This window comes from Lissotriton helveticus, chromosome 8 (genome assembly GCF_964261635.1).
Source record: "Lissotriton helveticus chromosome 8, aLisHel1.1, whole genome shotgun sequence".
Classification (NCBI taxonomy): Eukaryota; Metazoa; Chordata; class Amphibia; order Caudata; family Salamandridae; genus Lissotriton; species Lissotriton helveticus.
This window is the reverse complement of record NC_136069.1, coordinates 1688828583-1688846770: the sequence shown is the minus strand read 5'-3', so window position 1 is coordinate 1688846770 and position 18188 is coordinate 1688828583. Positions and strand designations below refer to the sequence as shown.

Here is an 18188-nt window from a genome sequence, read left to right as displayed (position 1 = left end):
GTGGAGTTCTTGGACGCCTGTTGCGAGTCGTTGGGTACTTGCTGCTTTGGCTGTTGTCAGGGACTTGCTGCTTTGGACCGTTGGCGGGAGTGGTTGATGCTGCGGTGAACACCTGTGGCCACAAGGCGTCGCTGCTCTCTCCGTCGTTTGATCTCGGCACTCGTTTTCCCTGGACGTTCTTCCAGTGCTTGGCAGGCGTTTCCCTCCAGACGTTCTGTCAGTGCTTGGATGCTTGGTGAGGCGTTCGTGCCTCTTTCTCACGTCGCGTTGGGGGTGGCAGCCGCCGACTCCTTGCTGGTGTGTGTGGGTGTCACCTGCGCTGTTGCGCACTTACTTGCTGCTACAGTCTTGTGCTGCTGCGTGGTGTTTTCTGTGCCACTCCAATGCTGTTGGGTGTGTAGCCTGCTCGGTACTGCCTTTGCGTTACCTTGTCTTGTCCTAGGCTTGTTTTGCACTGGCGTCAGTTCCTTGGTTTGATAAAAGCTTGTTTTTCGCCATTTGCTGCAATATTTGATAATGTCCACCAGGTGGCAGTGTTGATTTTTTCTATATCGAGGCTCCAGCAGCCTCCCAGCGCTGCAGGCCTCGCGTACTTCTCGGGACCAGTCCAGTGTGCCGGGTGACCAGACTCCTCATGTCTCTGCTGGTTAGGAGCTGCAGATGACCTCCGTGCAGCGTGGCATGGAGACTCGCGGGGGCATGGCTGGTTTCCTCCCGGTCCTTGCACAATGCTGTGAGTCCTGCCGCACCTCCTCAGGTACGCTCTGAAATCTTGCAGTGAGTGTTTTGTCGCGCAAGCTTAGCGCTTTAGTTGGGAGTGGAGGGGGGGGATTTGGCTAGCCTCCGTTTGCCTCGGCCGCTCTGGACGGCCATCGGGTGCCCGCTGTCTCTTTCTTCCCCGCTGCAGCCTCGCACTCCACACGCGGCACGGCTGGGGAGGAATGTAGGCACTAATCCTCGCTCCGAGTGTGGATTGGGGCTCTTGCCGCGGGTGGGCTCCGCGTTGCACACCAGCGCCCGGCAGCTCTTCACACGCTGCCGGTCGCTTTCCTACTCCTCGCTCTGTCCTTGGCTGTAGCGGGTGGGCTCCGCTGTCGGCTTTTCTTTTCACTCCGCCGCCACAGTTTACTTCCTACCCTGAGGGCGGGGAGAGTCGCGCTACTCCAGAGGCTGCCTGCCTTCGTTCGGGACACACTTGCTGTTCCTCCCTGGGGCGGGTGAGAGCACGGTAGTCTCTCCCGGCAACTGCGGGTGGGCTCCGCTGCCAGTGTGTGTTCTCGCCCACTGTAGTGCACAGCGCCCGGCAGCTCTTTCATACGCTGCGGGCGCTTCACTTCCAAGTCTCTTCCGACGCTTGTGGCAGGCCGCGGGTGGGCTCCGCTGGCCCTGCTTTATGTTTTAACGCTGCGGGGCTATGACTGCACTATAGCGGGTAGGCTCCGCTCATTTAGACAGACATGAGGGGGGTCGCTTCTGCCTTGCGCGGCCCCCCAGGCATTTCTCCGGCTCACCTCACCTCCGGCCTGCGGGCCCTTAACTCCGTCGCGGGTGGCTCCGCATCAGTCCGCTTCTTTCGGGCACAGCTGCGGCCGGTGCAGGTGAGCTCTGTCCGGTCCGCACTCTTCTCTGGGCACTGGTCGGTGGCGGGCGATGCGGGTGGGCTCCGCACGGGCTCTCTATTCACCCCAGGCAGGGGGCTCAGTCGCGGCCGGCGCTGGTGGGCTCCGGTCGGTCCGCTCCTTTTCCTCTCACGCCGGGAGGCTCGCACTGGGCATGGAGGTGCGGGGTGAGCTCCCGGTCACCTCTGCTTCATGTTCTCGGCCCGGGGCACTGCACACGCCCCTCAGGCCTCTCGGCGGCCGGCGCCGCTTCCCCGGAGGGGTGCCCACCACATGGGCAGTTCCCTTCTCCTTTCCCGGGGACGTTCAGCCGCGGCACGCGTGGCATTGCGTTACCGCCTCGTCGCCAATGTGGTGTTGGGCCCTAGGCCCACATGGTGTAAGCAATGAGACACACGGACACCAGTTAGGGGATAGCAGATCTGGCCACGAGCACGTGCGCTCTGGCTCTTTTATTAACAGCGTCACCTGACCCAGTGACGTCTGTGGTGGGTGGGTGTTTAGTGTAGGGTTACATCTATAACAACTAGACTGTGTCCTAGCAGGACACTACAGTCACTACCCATACACTTATCCATGCGATATACTATTTGGCATGCAGGGGTTTTAAGTGTGTGAAACGCGATATCCTCTTTGTGTACCCCCAATGCTGGAGGAAAACCTGAATCTCCCAAGCCCAACCCGATCTTAGACGAAGGCTCCCACCCCTTGCCTCGAAGCAGCACAGTCATGCTCCCCGCGCTACCCACACTTTCACCCCCACCTCCTACCACACTCCTCACTGGTCTGGGAGCCGATGTATCCCTCACTGCCGCGTGCCGAAATGGATGAAGCAGGGAAGACGGCACTGCGAGCAGGGGAAGGCGGAGCTGTAACACTAGAGCCCACCGCTTCCACTCTTGAGCCGCACTGAGGACGCGGCTGCACGAAGGCTCTGAGACTGCTCCACCCCCTATGTGCATCATCATCCGCGTTCTGCCTGGGAGAGATCAGCAATGCCGCACAGAACCCGCAAGGCTCTGGAAAGGCGAGCGGGTAGAAGAGCCCCCCAAACAAAGATTATTCCGATTTCACCGATCCCCCAGCCGATCCCCCAGCGTTATCCACAAAGCAGGGCAGGTTCGATAGCGATCAGCCGCCGTAGCTATCCTGGTCAGACGCCTTCAAAGCCACACATCACGGGAGCTCCATCGCGGCTGTTAGCTTCCGGCCGCCATGATCCCCCCTCGCCTCAAAAGATCCTACACAATCTATAATTGACACACTTTTGGGATTATCAAGTCATGATTCGAGTGTCTTGGCCCTATGGGGCGGATGCTGATGTACTCCCCAGATGTTGCATTCAACATTGTTGTAGCCTGTTGCGTGTTGCACAACACCAGCATGTGACAGGGCTTATATATAAAATAGTACACTGATCTATGCCGATATTCAGGGACTCGTGGTTGGGTACAGGAGACCACTTATTTTACTTTTATCACAGATTTAATCAAAACAATAAGCTCCAATTTCAACTGTTTCTCCTCTGTTAAACGCCTCATTCAAAAAATATTATAGCAGATCAGATGCTTAACTATGTGGAAGAGCAGAAATATTAGTAGCAACACTCAGGATGACAAGTTTGATAAAAGACTCCACAATTTCAGGTCATGTATTTTGATTTAAATTATACCTTTTATGCTATGTTGATATGCATCATTGAACATTAGAATTCAAAAGTCTCTTTTATCTAGCATTTCTTTTTAGCAGACTGGGCTGGTGAAGGTTCATCCCAGCAGGACATGGGACAAGAAAGAAGATTCTCTACTTAGGTATGATGAGTTTCCACCATGAGTGCGGAGGAGGATGCCACCACCAGGAGACTGCAAGTTCTCTCACAAAAAGACAAATGGTAGAAGTTGAAAAGTCAACTGGGTATGCATAGGATGTGCACACCCCATCCGGGAGGAGACAGATCTTGGCCTTGAACAGCAACAACCTGTGGGGTGCAGAAGGGCAGGCCCCAGCACCATCTGAGTCTCCACCCAACCCCTACTTAGTTCCAGAGGCCAAGGGCTGCAGCTGTACCACCTGCACAGGCATCATCTCCTTTTCCCATTGCCCACCCAGAAGAACACCAAGGGGCTTATTTATGAGCCCTGTGCAACACATTTGCGCCACCATTATGTCACTTTTTTGTGACACAGCAGCAGTGTAAACAATTTGCCAAGTTGGGCCATATTTACAAAGTGTGGAAGAGGGCAGCAGGGTGTCGGGGCTGGAGTGTCCTTACTCCTAAGAATATTGTGGCCTCATTTATGAAAGGTGTTGCATCGCTGCGGGAAAGCAGTGATGCAACACTTTTCAGTGTGCCCTCCTTCCAGCGATGCAACACTTTTCATAAATAATGCCCCGATGTTCTAAGGACTATTAGCTCCTGCGCCCGACACCCTGCTGCCCTCTTGGGCAGCCCATTCCCTTTCCCAAGAATATGAGTCCTTGGCTGCTCTGAAGGAGGCCCTGAGGCCACATAGTGAGGTTCTGAGAGTAATGTCTATGGAGATTGAGGGCTTAGTTGGAGAGGTCCAGCTATTCTTAGAGATGATCACTGAACAGTTAAGAACTGTATGTGGCTTTATGCCATTCTTGATAGGAAGTCTCACATCTCATATGCCTCCCAAACCTCCATAACACCTATTGTCCTGTCTTCTATTGTGTCTGTTATTTATTTATTATTTTATTTACATGTACAGATGTGTGTCAATGCAAGATGCAGAGGGACCTCATCATCAGTCAGGCAGGTGCCGGGAAATGCAGAGTGCAGGTACACAAGCCTCAAGGATTATCAGCGCTGCTCATGTCAGGTGTTATACACTGCCAGCAATAGAGCCAATCTGATTTCAATATGCCCTTCATGGGAGGTGGCGCTTTGAACCTGCAGCTGTTTCATGCTCCCATCTTGCCAGGACTTCTCATGGCCAGTGTCTGAATTCTGGATGTAGTCTCTGAATGAATAAGGCATATTCCCCCCTGACTGGACAGTCCACTTCTGGGTTCTTCCTCAGTCACTGGATTTAATTCCTAACCCTAAAAGGGAGGCGGCCAAGTTTGCTGCCTTTACCTCCCTACACAGTCTGCAGAGCTCCAAGAGTAAAGGGTGAACACTTCAGGGCCCAGTTGTTATCAGTCCTGGTTTTGAGAATTACAAGTTAGACAGTTACTTACAGAAGCACACAGCTTAACTTTCAGTGGCAGGGCAGGTAGCACCTCTTTACTAGAAGAGGTGGTATGCCTAACCTTGCTATTCAGGCATTTAATTGTTTATCTGTTACACAAGCCAAGCCAAAGCCTGACCTTCTGAAACATCTTTAGCCAGGGTCACTGAATAAAAAAGCTTTCACCTCCTTCTTAAGAAATATATATTCAAACCAGGGACTTGCATTTGTGTTTAAAAAATATTGTAGAGGTAATGGGGAACTGATAAAAGTACCTCGGGTGGGATTCAGGCTGAGACAAGAGACTGTTACAGCCTTCTATGACTAACATTATGGTGGACCTCCGAGTTGAATAAATACTGATGGTTCTTTAACATGGTTACTGCACCTCACATGTTCTCAAGAACTCTCTTGAATGTTATACATGCCTTTATGGGTGAAAGAGTATACCGTTAATGAAATATTGCATACATGTGACAAAAAAAGCAAGTACACAGTCTCCCCACTGGGATTCATGTAAAATAGTCTGAACCCATTTCTCTAGCCAGCTGCCAGCAAACACCTGAAGGCTCATAGCCTGGTCATTAGGGAGGCAGTCACCCACATCAAAAAGACTGACACTTTGGGTGGACTTCAGTCTTCCCAGCCATCTTTTGTCTAGCAACATACCACAAGCTTTTAAAGTACTTGGCAGAAGATTTGTGATGTGTTCTCCTGCACAAGAAAACATACCAGGGAAGTGGTCTTTTCCCATTAACTGTATCAGTTGACCAGCTCAAGAAGATGAACTCTAGATGCATCCAGAGCTTAGGGCTGTCTGGATAGAATATACATCCTTAGTGAGAATTATGGAATGATGGTCATCATGTTAAGATCTGGGAAACTGTGCATGTTGTGGCATTCCACACCACCATCAGAACGAAGTGTGCAGCATGTAAGGTGGACTAAAATTGGATTTGATCCCTCCAAAGTTTGAAATGAGTCACAAAAGTGTCTGGCTGACCTGGTCCGCCTGCCACTAACTTTGCACCTAAGTGTAGTAGGAGAACATCTTGCAACTTCAGTGGAGCTCTGCCCTCCAGCACAGAGGGAAGGACTGATAAGGAGCTGGGCTCAGTCACTTCCTTTCTTCACTTGTATGTGTTAAAGTGTAGGACTAAGAATTGAATGCTGCTGGAGGACAAGATGGTAGACTACCCTACAATCTGATGACATGTCCTAACACGTCCCTAGGATTGTGATGGTTTGGCTGCCTTGAGCCCTGCCATGAAGCCACACTGCACGAAAGAGAGGAGGCTGCTGGTGATCAGAGTGAGGTAGTCAAATCCAATGCTGGCCCTGCACAAAATGAGTGAGACTGATCCTTCCTAGCTTCCTAGAGGTCTCCTCTGGAGAGAAGTCAGTACTCCCAATGCTGCAGCCACAAGGGGACGTTGCGAAGACACTCCAGAGTGGTGGATGCATGAGGTGCGCTCCCTCCCCAAGCAGGCTCCTGTACATTGACATGACAATGTCTGTGGCCTTACTGTTCACCAGGCACTGTCCCTAGCTTGACCAGAATGGTGTCATCTCCCCTTGTTGTGCTTATGAAGATTACACCCCCACCCCAAGCGACACATCAGTTGCCACCACTCCACCAAGCTGCAACACTCGTCTGAGTATAGCGCTGCCAGATAGGTGACTCGGTGCACCAGAGCCACCAGGAAGTCAGCAGCACACACTGACCCACACAGGGAAGACTAAACCGATAGAATGTACTACCTAAGTGGCTTCATAAATGTGGAGTTACACAACACGTTGTAAATTGCTGTGTTGATTTACTCTGCCCTGAAATGGTGTTCCATGGCCATTGCGTGGGTGTTCCAGATTAACCAGAACTGGTAGACCTGGTAATGGGCCAAAAAGATATGCCTTTTCAGGTGATGTGTAACGAGAAGAAATATCTTTATTTCTTCTCGTTACTTCCTCTTTTTATGTGTGATGCATTATATTTCTCTCAGGATTGTTTTTGTGCACTAAGGTGTCCCTACCTACACAACAACAATTCTGCATGCAAATCAGGCAACCTTGCATGATGGTGCAAGGGTGCCTGCATTAGTGCAGTACAGTTCATTGTGCACCAGCACTAGTGTACAGACATGAATGTTCTGTGTTCCGTTAACTACGGTGCCTTCCTGCCCTTTGCCTGTAGCACAGCAAGCTGACTTGCTGTGCTGCATTGAGTTGCAATCCCATTAATATGGGCCAAAGTGCACAAGCCACAATTGGTAAGTTAAAGATGCCAGCAATCAAAAGGTCATATTACAGCACCAGGACAGATTTGCATGTATTTGATCCTTGTCTCTAAGTAAAACTCAAGAACCAATGGACCAGAATTGGGCAGTTGTGAAGACCAATGACTGAGAATGGTTTGGGCATTTTGACTCTGAAACTATTGCACTATTAGTAAAACCTACACCTGCAGTGAACAAAGAGTTTTTCATTTTTAAAAACAGCACCATCTGTACATATTAATTGTCCAGTGTAGTATATTTTGCCTATAGCAGGATATGTTTATACAATTGGCACTTCTAAATAAGGATTTCTACATTCATGCGATTTAAGTCTTTTCAGAATGTCACAAGGCATGGAGTAAATATGATCTAGGACATGTGCTTGTTTATGTCTCACAGTATACATTGATTATACTTCAGTGAGACTGAGAAACAGTTATTTTCTAATACTGTATTATTTAAGTGCATCAGACTGAAAATGGTATTTCAATCTCTGCAGGCAGAGTTCTGCCTCCCACAACCAAAAGTGTCCTACAAAGAAAGAGCGGAGGAGAGGAGTTCAGACAGAAGAAATCATTGTTCTGACAGCTGCCTCCCACACAGAGTATGTCCTACAAAGAGAGAAACAGTAGGAGAGAACAGACTGAAGAGGTTACCACTCCTGGTAGCTGCCTCCCACACCCAAGACTGTAATAAAAAGAGAGAGCAGAAGAGCATAGACACAAATGCACACCAGTCCCAGCAGCTACCTGAGAAGGTTCTACAAAGAGATAACAGGAGACGTCAGACAGAAGGGGTCACCAGTCCCGGAAGATGCCTACCACACCTGAGAAAGTCCAACAAAGAGAGAGAACAGGAGTGGTCAGACTGAAGAGGTTGCCAGTCCTGGCACTGTCTTCAACAACCGAGAGGGTCACAGAGAGAGAGAGAGAGCAGGAGAGGTCAGAGAGAAGAGGTCATCAGTCCTGGCAGCTGCCTCCCACATTGGAGAAGGTCCTACAAAGAAAGAGAGCAGGAGAGGTCATATAGAAGAAATCACCAGTCCTGGGAGCTGCCTCTAACATCCGAGAATGGCTTACAAAGTGAGAGTGCAGTAGAGGTCAGACAAAAGAATGTCCTACAAAGAGAAGATAGCGGGTAATGTCAGACAGAAGTCACAAGTCCTGACAGCTGCCTCTCACCCCAGAGAATGTCCTACAAAGAGAGAGAGAGTAGGAGAGGTCAGACAGAAGAGGTTACCAGTCCTGGCAGCAGTCTTCTACACCCAAGTATGTCTTACAAAGGGAAAGAGGTGGAGATGTCAGACAGATGGTGTTACAAGTCCTGTCAGCCTTCTCCCACACCAGGGAACCAGTCCTGGCACCTGCTTACCTCTGAGGATCCGTCGCTCCACACAATCAGGCTCATGTTCAGGGTGATTTTTTTGCCTTCTAGGGCCTTGGGGTCTATCGTCCCCACCTTTATCATTTGGAATTTCTCATCTGGAGTGATCTGAAGATTGAGGATATCGTAGGAGGCGGGGGCATCTCCATGCTCATCAAAGAATATGTCATGGCCGCTGTGGCTCTTGAATTTCAGATTCTTCAAATAACGGTGAATCTATGGGGCACAACAGAAAATAGATTAATACAAGGAAGATGTTCTTCTCCTCTACACTTCTCTCTTCCGCAGACTCCTCCCAGGTCTGATCCACCTCCTCATCTTACACTTGATGTTCCATCGCCTCCAGTGCGTATACATTCAGATTCATCCAGTATTGGTCACATTCTGTCACATTATACTACAATAGATTACCCAAGAGCCCTATTATCCATGTGCTCTTTCAGCATGGTTAGTTTTCTGCTTGCTCCAGGCCTGGGCATTCCCATACAATAGAAGCTTTCGCATCTCCCTTTGTGATGCACATATTGCACCTGTGTAGCATACATGGCATAGCAATGAGGGAGCGGCCCCTCTGCAGTAGAAGGAATGGCTTTTCCGCAGGGCAATGAGTGATACAACACATGGAGCCACATGAGCCAAAGACCCTTGTATGATGCTCTAACTATGCGCATCAGGGAGAAGTGTATAGTAAACTCACTCACTGAAAGATACCTTGGAGAGCAGTACATAGGATGCCAGAGGCCTTTTGAGAACCCTGGGATGAAGGCCCCTAACCTGCCTCCAAGTACAGGTCAAGGATGCACCAGAAGCCACCTAGTGAATGTCCCTGTTGAGATACCATTTGCTTGGACTCTGAAATGGAGCATTGAAGGCCGGCCCTAGGGAGGGTGAAGTCTGCGTAACTGCCCTCCCTCATGGTAGGCTTTAAGGAGATGGTTCAGAAGAAAGGGGCAGTCCGCAGAGGTACACAGCCCTAAAAGTCTAATCACTGTTTCATGTCTCAGTGCTCTGTGCAGCACATACATTACATCAAAAAGTTACTGCATGCAATGAAGACACCATAGTTGTAATGTCCACGCTGGTATAAACTATGTATTTGATTTGCAAACCAACCCAGATATTGTATTGATTTACCAATCATGATGGGTCCTATTTGTTGTTAGATATATTGTACACAGCTTTAGAAGTGATAAAAGGCGACTTCTTCTCAATTTGACCTGTCCATTCAAGCTGTGTCAAAAGAGCACTAACTTTGTCCTTAGGTGAAGAAAACACAAAAATGAACTAAATAAATACATAAATGGTGAAGACCTAAATGCCACACTAGGCCAAACACTCTTCATAATTTTTAACCTGCCCGATCACGGTTGGAAGATTTTTGCCACTGTCCATGGACTGTCCCTTTCTTTGTGTCTGTCAATTTACTGGTAGAAGGAGCCCACTGCAAGTTGCATGAGAAGTGCATGTAGCTCAGCGCCTGTCCACTACTGTCACTGTTGTCTCCTAATTGGATCACTATCAAATCATACTCATCACTAAATCAAAAAAGGACCTATCCAGCTCAGCAGTATCAACTGGTCCTGAAAGCTCTGCCCTGGATCCCAAGCCAAACCAAAGTTTACTTAAAAATCAACCATAGGACCCATTGGAATCACATCTGCAAGGAGATTCAAAATAAATTCAAGCTCTGCAGACCAACCAGGCAGCAATGACCTGTTCAAGAGTAAGACCAGCTTTGCTCAAACCGCCCAGAAACCTTTATAACTCTGTGGTTCCAAGTTCCAAGAGCATTCAAAATAACCTCAGGCTCCATGGACCCATCAGACAACATCCACCGGTCTAAGGGTAGGACCAACGATGATCAAACCACTCAACAACCTTTGCAGGTCCATGGTTCCAAGCTTCAGGAACATTCAAAATAACTGTAGACTCTGCAGATCAAAAAGGTAGCAAACATTATTGGTCCAAGTGTGGGACTAGCCATGCCCAAACCCCCGGGACAATACAAAAATAGAGAGGCAATGTCCCACAGTTCATACATAGAGTTCAGACATCTTGAGGCAGATTTGTGATAAAACGTAATTATTTTATTGTTCTTCAAATCTTTATAAAATAAAGCCATACAGTAAATGTTTTTCGCACTTACAGAACAAGCTTTCTCAGGTTTTATTTTCTTAACAGGTTGTCCAAGACGTGCTTTGTTCATTTATAAGTTTTAGCAGTCAAAACTTTTTACTGGCTTGTTCTCTTTTAGTGCAGAAAAAATCCCAGTACAATGTCCTTCAATTATTTAAAACATTATGTTGTGTTCTGTCTGAAAGTCTCAAATCCTGATCCTATCAGTCAAACACAGTTATCAACACAGAATATTTTTGTACAGAATTGAAGGACACTATTGCCTCCGTCTAATCTAATTTTATTTCAACATTGTAGCTGTTTTATTTTAGATTTCCTAATTATAAATGGCGACACATATTTGTTGCATGTCATATAATTCAACTCCCTAGATAAAATGTGGTCTAATGTATCATGAGAGCTAATCATAGTTTTCTCTTTAATATTTTGAGTTGCATTTCTATGGAATAATAGTGTAGAAGCTAGTGATTATAGTCAGTACTCAAAGATTCCAACAATAGTCTTATCTGTGGCTTGCCCAATCACTTCATGGACGGCTGGTAACAGGTATTCTGCAGAAAGAATGGCTCTAGAATTCCAAATGGCCTTTCCATTTTTTTGCAAATTATATTCGTTCATCATGTAGGCTCCAGGTATTGGTTTTTACTTGGGCCATATTAGCCAAATCGACAAAATAGGGTGATCATTTTGCATATTCTTTATTAACTGGTCTTCAGAAAAGACATTAAGCAGTGCATAAATGCATACTATGTAATCTAGGACCTTGTCTTCTTCAAACCGTCCATTTTGCAACCTAATTTTCATAATTCAGAAATAAAAAGAATGCCTCTATCGTCTGCTTTACTATGTAAGAAAGGAAATTGTTGGAATTCTTCAAATACCTTCTCTCTAAAGACTTCCCACTTAGTAATTGGACCTTTTTGCATTGCAATAACCCAACAGTAGTAACCAATCTGGAGGATTCCAAAGTACAAACGATGATACATAATCAAGGTAGTGGCCTAATTATATATCTTTATTGCTGCCAGGACATTGACATTGACAAGCCGACATGACACTGCTTTCTGCAGCAGGGCATTAAAAAGGTTAATTTTAAACCCTGAATATTTATATCTGGAAACAAGACTTTTTGATAATTCCAGGAGTGCTTTGTTGATAAATAAATTGAAAGCCCTCCACTTTCATTGCCTATAGTATTAGAAATAACAAAGTTATTAATTACATAGAAATATTCCACAGTTAAATTATAGTCAATAGTTTCCTGAACACAGATTTTTTCTACATTTGAGTCCCTTAAATGGAGAAGTTTTTCGAGATTTTAAAATTAATCTGCCACATTCCAGGACAAGATTGCTCAATTTAGGCTACATTTGTGAATTACCATGAATGAAAGTGGAATGGATGACCCACATATTTAGTGGAGATGTAGGGGAAAGACTTTACCCACAAGTAAAATGTTATCTTCATGAGACAAAAAGGAAATTACATTGTGAATTTGCTCAGTTGAATTTATTTTCCGTGTATGGAACTCTGCGCTGCATTGAATTCCACACAGAGGGGCAAGGAGCCCATGAGAAGTGCCACATGACATTCCCAGTACCACCCTTGAACCTGCATCTGGAACAGCTTTCCAAGCATTCTACTGGTAAAGCTTATGAACGATAAGAAACTTAAAAGTATGTTCAGACGGAGATGTAACTCTCCACTTCTGTCACAAGCAATTCTCCTGTGGCCGGAGCCTACAGTAATCTATCCATTGTTGTAGAATTGACTACAATCCTGTATTAAAAACAATGTGTAACACTATTTGTCTCTGACCTGCCATGGTTGGATGTCACTGATGGTGGCACATGTCCCATTGGTGAAGGGTCCTTCCCCTGGCTTGCAGGACACCAGCACATTCAATGCATGAGCAAAAGCATGGACTGCAAGATAACTGTGGTAAGTGTAGCTCAGATCATTGAGTTCAAACAAAGATATCGCTGCCTCGTTCATGGTCTCATTCCCTGAGCAATACTCCAATTGTGTCCCGATTCTTCCTACAGTTTTGTCCTTGTTCTCCTCTGGCCACTGACAGTGGAAGGCCTTTCCAAAGAAGTCTTTAATAAAGATATCATCAGGAAATTTGTTAGGATGAAGCTGGAGGAGAAAGTCTTTAAAACCTGCCATAGTGTTTGTGTAGGGTTTGAGACCCAATGTCCCATTCAGTATTCTCCATGCCTCACCTGCGAAGAATCCTGGTGATATTCCAAAGTAAGCAGAGAATATCCAGGTCTTTCCTGTGACATTCTGATCATAAATGGTTTCTAATAACAACTTCACTTGTGCTTCTGCACTGTGAACAATAACCGCCTTTACTGAGTGTCTTCTTATGACTTCAAAAACCCGCCAGACTTTCTCCTTGGGGTACCGCAAGTGGATTTTTTCCATAAAAGCCACACAGCCACCATTTTCTTCGATTAACATCTTCACCTGCTGGCCCCCCTGTATGCCCACTTCATCATCGGAAATGATCATTCCCACCCATGTCCAACCAAAGTGCCCCACTAACTGTGCCAGGGCAATATTCTGAAATGAATTACCAGGAACAGTGCGAAGGAAGGACGGAAACTGGAGTTTGTCACTTAGGGTGGAGATTGCAGCTGAATGGCTGATCTGTCAGAAAATAGAAACAACATGAGGCATTCATTTAAATACCTCTGAATCTCGAATTATGTATACATCATTTAAGCATAAGTTCTTGTAAATACACAATTTGGTGTGCCTTTGTTTGGCATCTTCAATTGGAGACAGAGCAAATTAGACTCAATCCTTTACACACCATCATTCAGCAATTTGCATCAATATTTTGACATTATATTTATTATTATCATTATTAGCCATTTATAGAGCACAGCTATCACCCAGCGAGCATCATGACACTAGTAACTTATCAGTATAGAAGAGGTTCTCTGAGTAGTTTATAGAGGAATCAACATTATAATGTCATTACTGGGGAATAAGCCAGGTTTTAAGGATTCTCCTGAAACTCAGCAGATTAGAATCAGTTCTCAGAGAAGGAGGTAGAGTATCCCACAGTTAAGTTGCTTTGACTTGGAAAACCCTACCTCCAAGTTGTATCTTTTTAAAATAGGATACACAGACCAGGCGAGTAGAGGATGATCTTAAAGTTTTTAAGGGTTCATAGTAAGCAACTTTCTATTGTTGCGACGTTGGTTCCTTGCCATTCAGAGCTCTGTGCATTATGCACAGGGCTTAAAAAATACACCAATAACCAAGTGATGTACAAAGTTCCCCAGAAGGTAAAGTTTATATGGCTGAGGACGTCTCTCTCTCTCTGAAAGGATGTGTGCAAAAGCGTCAGCTGTCCTGCGTGCCCAGTCTCGCCGCGGTGTGGGGGTAGGTGCCTATAGGCAACGGCCTCGAGCAAACCAGGTATTACCCAGCAGCTCAGGCCCCACAAGGACAGTCTGTGGGGACCGTTATCAGGGACTGAGGGGCGGAATTCCACGCAGGATACCTTCCTGCCATGGTAATTGACCGCGCAGGTTGTATAGAACATACCTTTTAGCCCGGATGGGCTTATCACGAGTTTATGAGCACATTTAGGTCCTGAAGAATTGCCTATAAGGCATGAAACATGTTGACCGTACTATAGGTGAGGGTTGAACGAAGCCAAACTACCTCATTTTTGAGTTTCGGTACCCCTCCCTTCACCATTTTAATAAGGCAGTTAGCCACATGAATAGAGTTGTCTGAGTGGACTATACTTACCTTTTTTTAAACACATCTTCACGCTCACTATCTCACCTTTTAGGCCCCTCACACGCACTCAACCGACGGCCAGGAACAAAAGAACTCCACAAAAGTGTAGCACTCCGTGCTACCCGGCAGGCATTGCAGCGCCAGCCTGTCGTTGGAGCAGGAGGCCGATGATGAGACGAAACAACCATTTGGCAGGATGACAACAGTTGTCAAGCTGATTAGTTGTGTGAGGCATCCTAAGTTCCGATAAGGGATTACCTTTATTCCCTGACGCTTTTGCACACATCCATTCAGAGAGAGAGAGACGTCCTCAGCCATATAAACTTTACCTTCTGGGGAACTTTGTACATCACTTGGTTATTAGTTTATAGGACACGTACACTGGACCCCCATAAATATTGTCCCTTTTTTGTCCCTCTGTGTTGTTGAATTAAAAAATACACCACCTTACGTTAACTGGAAGCCAATGAAGTTCCTTCAACATGCCAGTTTCTGTGTCAAATCTTGATTTATTTGACACTAACTCAGTAGCCATCACCTGAATCCTTTGAAGCGATCTGATCAGGTAGTCTGGACTTCCTATAGGCAATGAGTTAGAGTAGTCAAATCTGCTTGGTACAGTACTTCCCAGAAGGCTGTGGAAGCAGAGGGACACTTTTCTTCAGATTTCTATGAAGTCCAAGGCAGACAGCTACAGTTTTATTGATGTGAGCCTCCATTGAGAGTCTTTCGTCAATTTGGACACCACGATTCCACACAGAAAGTGCTATTTCCAAATCTGTATCAATGGTCCATGACCAAAAGTTCCTTGGGAGCTGAATTTGTAAATTCCCTGGCAAGCAGCACAGAAATTCAGCTTATCTCTGTTGAATTTTAAAGTGTTCTCATTGAGCCATATGGTCATCTCTTTCAGACAAACTTGAGGATTATTTAGATGACTTGGGTCTCATTTATCCAGTGATATTATTAATTGAGTATCATCTTCATAGTTTTCAAATTATATCCTAGTTAAAGTCAGCAATGGCCTTAAATAAACATTGAACAAGATGGGGCTTAGGGCTGAACCTTGAGGCACTCCATGCCTGATTTCTTTGTATTCAGATACAAAAGGGGGGAGAGTTACTGCTTGTGATCTTCCGGATAGGTAAGATTCAAACCATTTAAGAAGTGTACATCCTATCCCCCATCCCTTTGAAATGGGTGAACATATTTTGGTGGATGATGGTGTCGAAGGCGGCAGACAGGTCCAATAGGATCAGCACCTCCATTTGACCACAGTGAACTTGCATCCTCAGTTCTTCAGGAGCTAAGACTAATGCCGTCTCTGTACAGTGGACCAGCCTGAAGCCCACATGTCCTGGTTCCATCAGGTTATTCTGTTTGAGAAAAGCCACCAAGATCTTACCTAGATACTTTTCTGGTATCTTGATCTGAAAAGGAATTCTCAAAATCGGACGATAATTACTGGGCTCATGAATGTCAGTCAAAGGCTTGTTGTAACCGTGGGGTTATAAATGCCTTCTTCCAGGCTATTGGTACTGTACAACTGTCAAGGCATTGGTTGCAGATCATTCGTAGAGTTGGGAGGAGTACATCTGATTTATCTTTCCAAATGCCAATAGGATTGGGATCTATTGGAGAGCCTGATGTAGTTTATGGCGTGCCTTAATAATATTAACGTGTGTGAACATTTAGATACATGAATGAAATGTATTTACTGTCGAAACTAGGGTTTTATAAATGTGTGCACTCATTTTCAGTTTAAACATAAAGATGAATTCTGTATTCACGTTTGCATTTATACTTTGTCACATTTGCAAATTTTCTGAAAGTCGTATTTGAAAGTATAATCATGTATCCTTTTACTCACGTTTGCGTTTGTTCTTGAGTTATATGTGCACAAGTATAACCATGTATTTGAAATGCACAGAAAATGTTTAGTTGAAGTTAGCCTGACTAAAGTCCTTGTGATTTTGAAATATACTTTGCTTGGTTAGCATGTTCTTTCATTTGCTGGTGCATTCTCAAGGTTTCATTAGCTAGAGAAAGGAGTATTGTCTGAGACAAGAAATCTTGGCAACAAGTATGAAGATCTAATGAGCAGATAAAGCCTCCCATTCATTGCGTATCAAGAATGAGGAATGCTCAAGGGTGAAGTAACTGTTAAAGTTCTGTGTAATGGGAATGTTTAGAAATGTTATAAATGCACAACACGAGAAAATAAACAGTCGGTTCCTGGTGGTGTGGAAAGAGATACAACTGTTGCTGAAGTTCCTGTTTGATTTAAAAAGTGTACACCCTGTTAGAGGTTAGAGTAGATCCCCTTAGACTTGGAGGGGTACAGACATCTCTGCTTCCTTTTATTCTTCCAAGTGTGTAGCTGCATGCTAAACACTTATTCCAATTTGGGAAGATATTGACTAGAGTCTTCACTCTGCTGATACCTTCTCACACTTTACATTTATTTTGAGACCATATTCTATGACCTATCCTTATTCTAAACTTAGAGCCTTGATTAGATGACTTTAGAATGTATTCATGTTTCAGAGAGAGAATTCTTTTTTTAAAGAACAGCTATTTCTTGTTTTCAGTTTCTGTATTGCTATGGGAGTGATTAATATGTATATTATGCTATTGAGACTGAACAAATTGCGATATATTTTAGCTTGCCATCTGTAATATTATATATTTTTAATATTCTTCTGGCATGCACATATATTGAATTTACTATTAATTGGAAATGAACTTCCTTAACTTCAATTTCTGAGTCCTTAATGTGGAGCCAAATGGGTTTCACAAGGAGTGAATTGTTTTATTACTGCTAACTTCATAAGATCCATCAGATGAGAAATTGTAAATCACGCACATGCACGTCTTTCACAATGTTCGTCTAAACCCATGTCAAGGTAAAGATGAGAATTTGCAAGCTCTTTGGGTAAGATTTGGGCTGCTTCAGGCAGGCTTGATATTGGAGTAGTGTACTCGATGTATAAATTGCTCTTATTACAGTATGCATTTTACTACATTTACCAAGATTTCCTTGAAATACATAATCAAATTATGCATGGTGTAGCATTCCCATTCAAATGTAGTTAGTTTGTAAATTGAAATTTATTTTGGATGTGAGTCCAGTATATACAGGAATTCATATAATTCTACCCTAATATCATAACCAAAATAATGAAAACGCAAATATTGACTCCTAAGTATGCATGGATTTTTTATACCTAACTCCACAACTGCCTACCTTAATGGTATCTATATTTGTAAGGTACATAGATGTGGAATTGAGAAAAGATGAATTTACTTCTGTAAAGGCACTTACCCAATATTTCTGGCTAGGATATTGAGGTATATTGAGGTATACACTTGAGTATTCCTGTCTACATCCATTATTTTGCCCACTATGCTGTTCCAAATCCACAAAAGGAAACTTCTGCTTGGTCTGGCCACTAAGGGCCAGCTTGTTTACCAGTGATCTGCAATACTCACATGCCTACTTTTCCTTTTCATAGTGTTTGTGGATAGGAACCAGTGGTTGTTTCTTTAAATAAGTGCCTCTTGTTGTTGTTCGGTTCCCTTCCTTAATGTTGGCATGTGTTGTTTTCTTCACAAGCCTAGGGCTACAGAAGCAAACCTTACCCAGGATGGACAGAGGGTGCTTCAGAGCTTTGAGAAGAAATCAATGCATTACCTGGAGGTGCCTCTTCCATGTCCAATCCTTACCTTTGTGTAATACTAGAGCACCATTGTCTCTCCCCAATCAGAAATTTATGTTGAAACACTCATTAATTTATTGCATGGAAATGAACGTACAC

General features: G+C 44.9%; 1 protein-coding gene across 1 annotated transcript in view; it reads right to left on the bottom strand.

The window, feature by feature from the left end:
• LOC144774096 (extracellular calcium-sensing receptor-like) overlaps positions 1-18188 on the bottom strand; it is a 94443-nt gene that overhangs the window by 23898 nt on the left and 52357 nt on the right. The window contains exons 3-4 of the mRNA XM_078659121.1: positions 12424-13260; positions 8458-8685 (exon numbers count right to left, since the gene is read on the bottom strand). Coding sequence (XP_078515247.1) covers positions 8458-8685; positions 12424-13260 — 1065 coding nt within the window. The remainder of the gene's footprint in view (positions 1-8457; positions 8686-12423; positions 13261-18188) is intronic.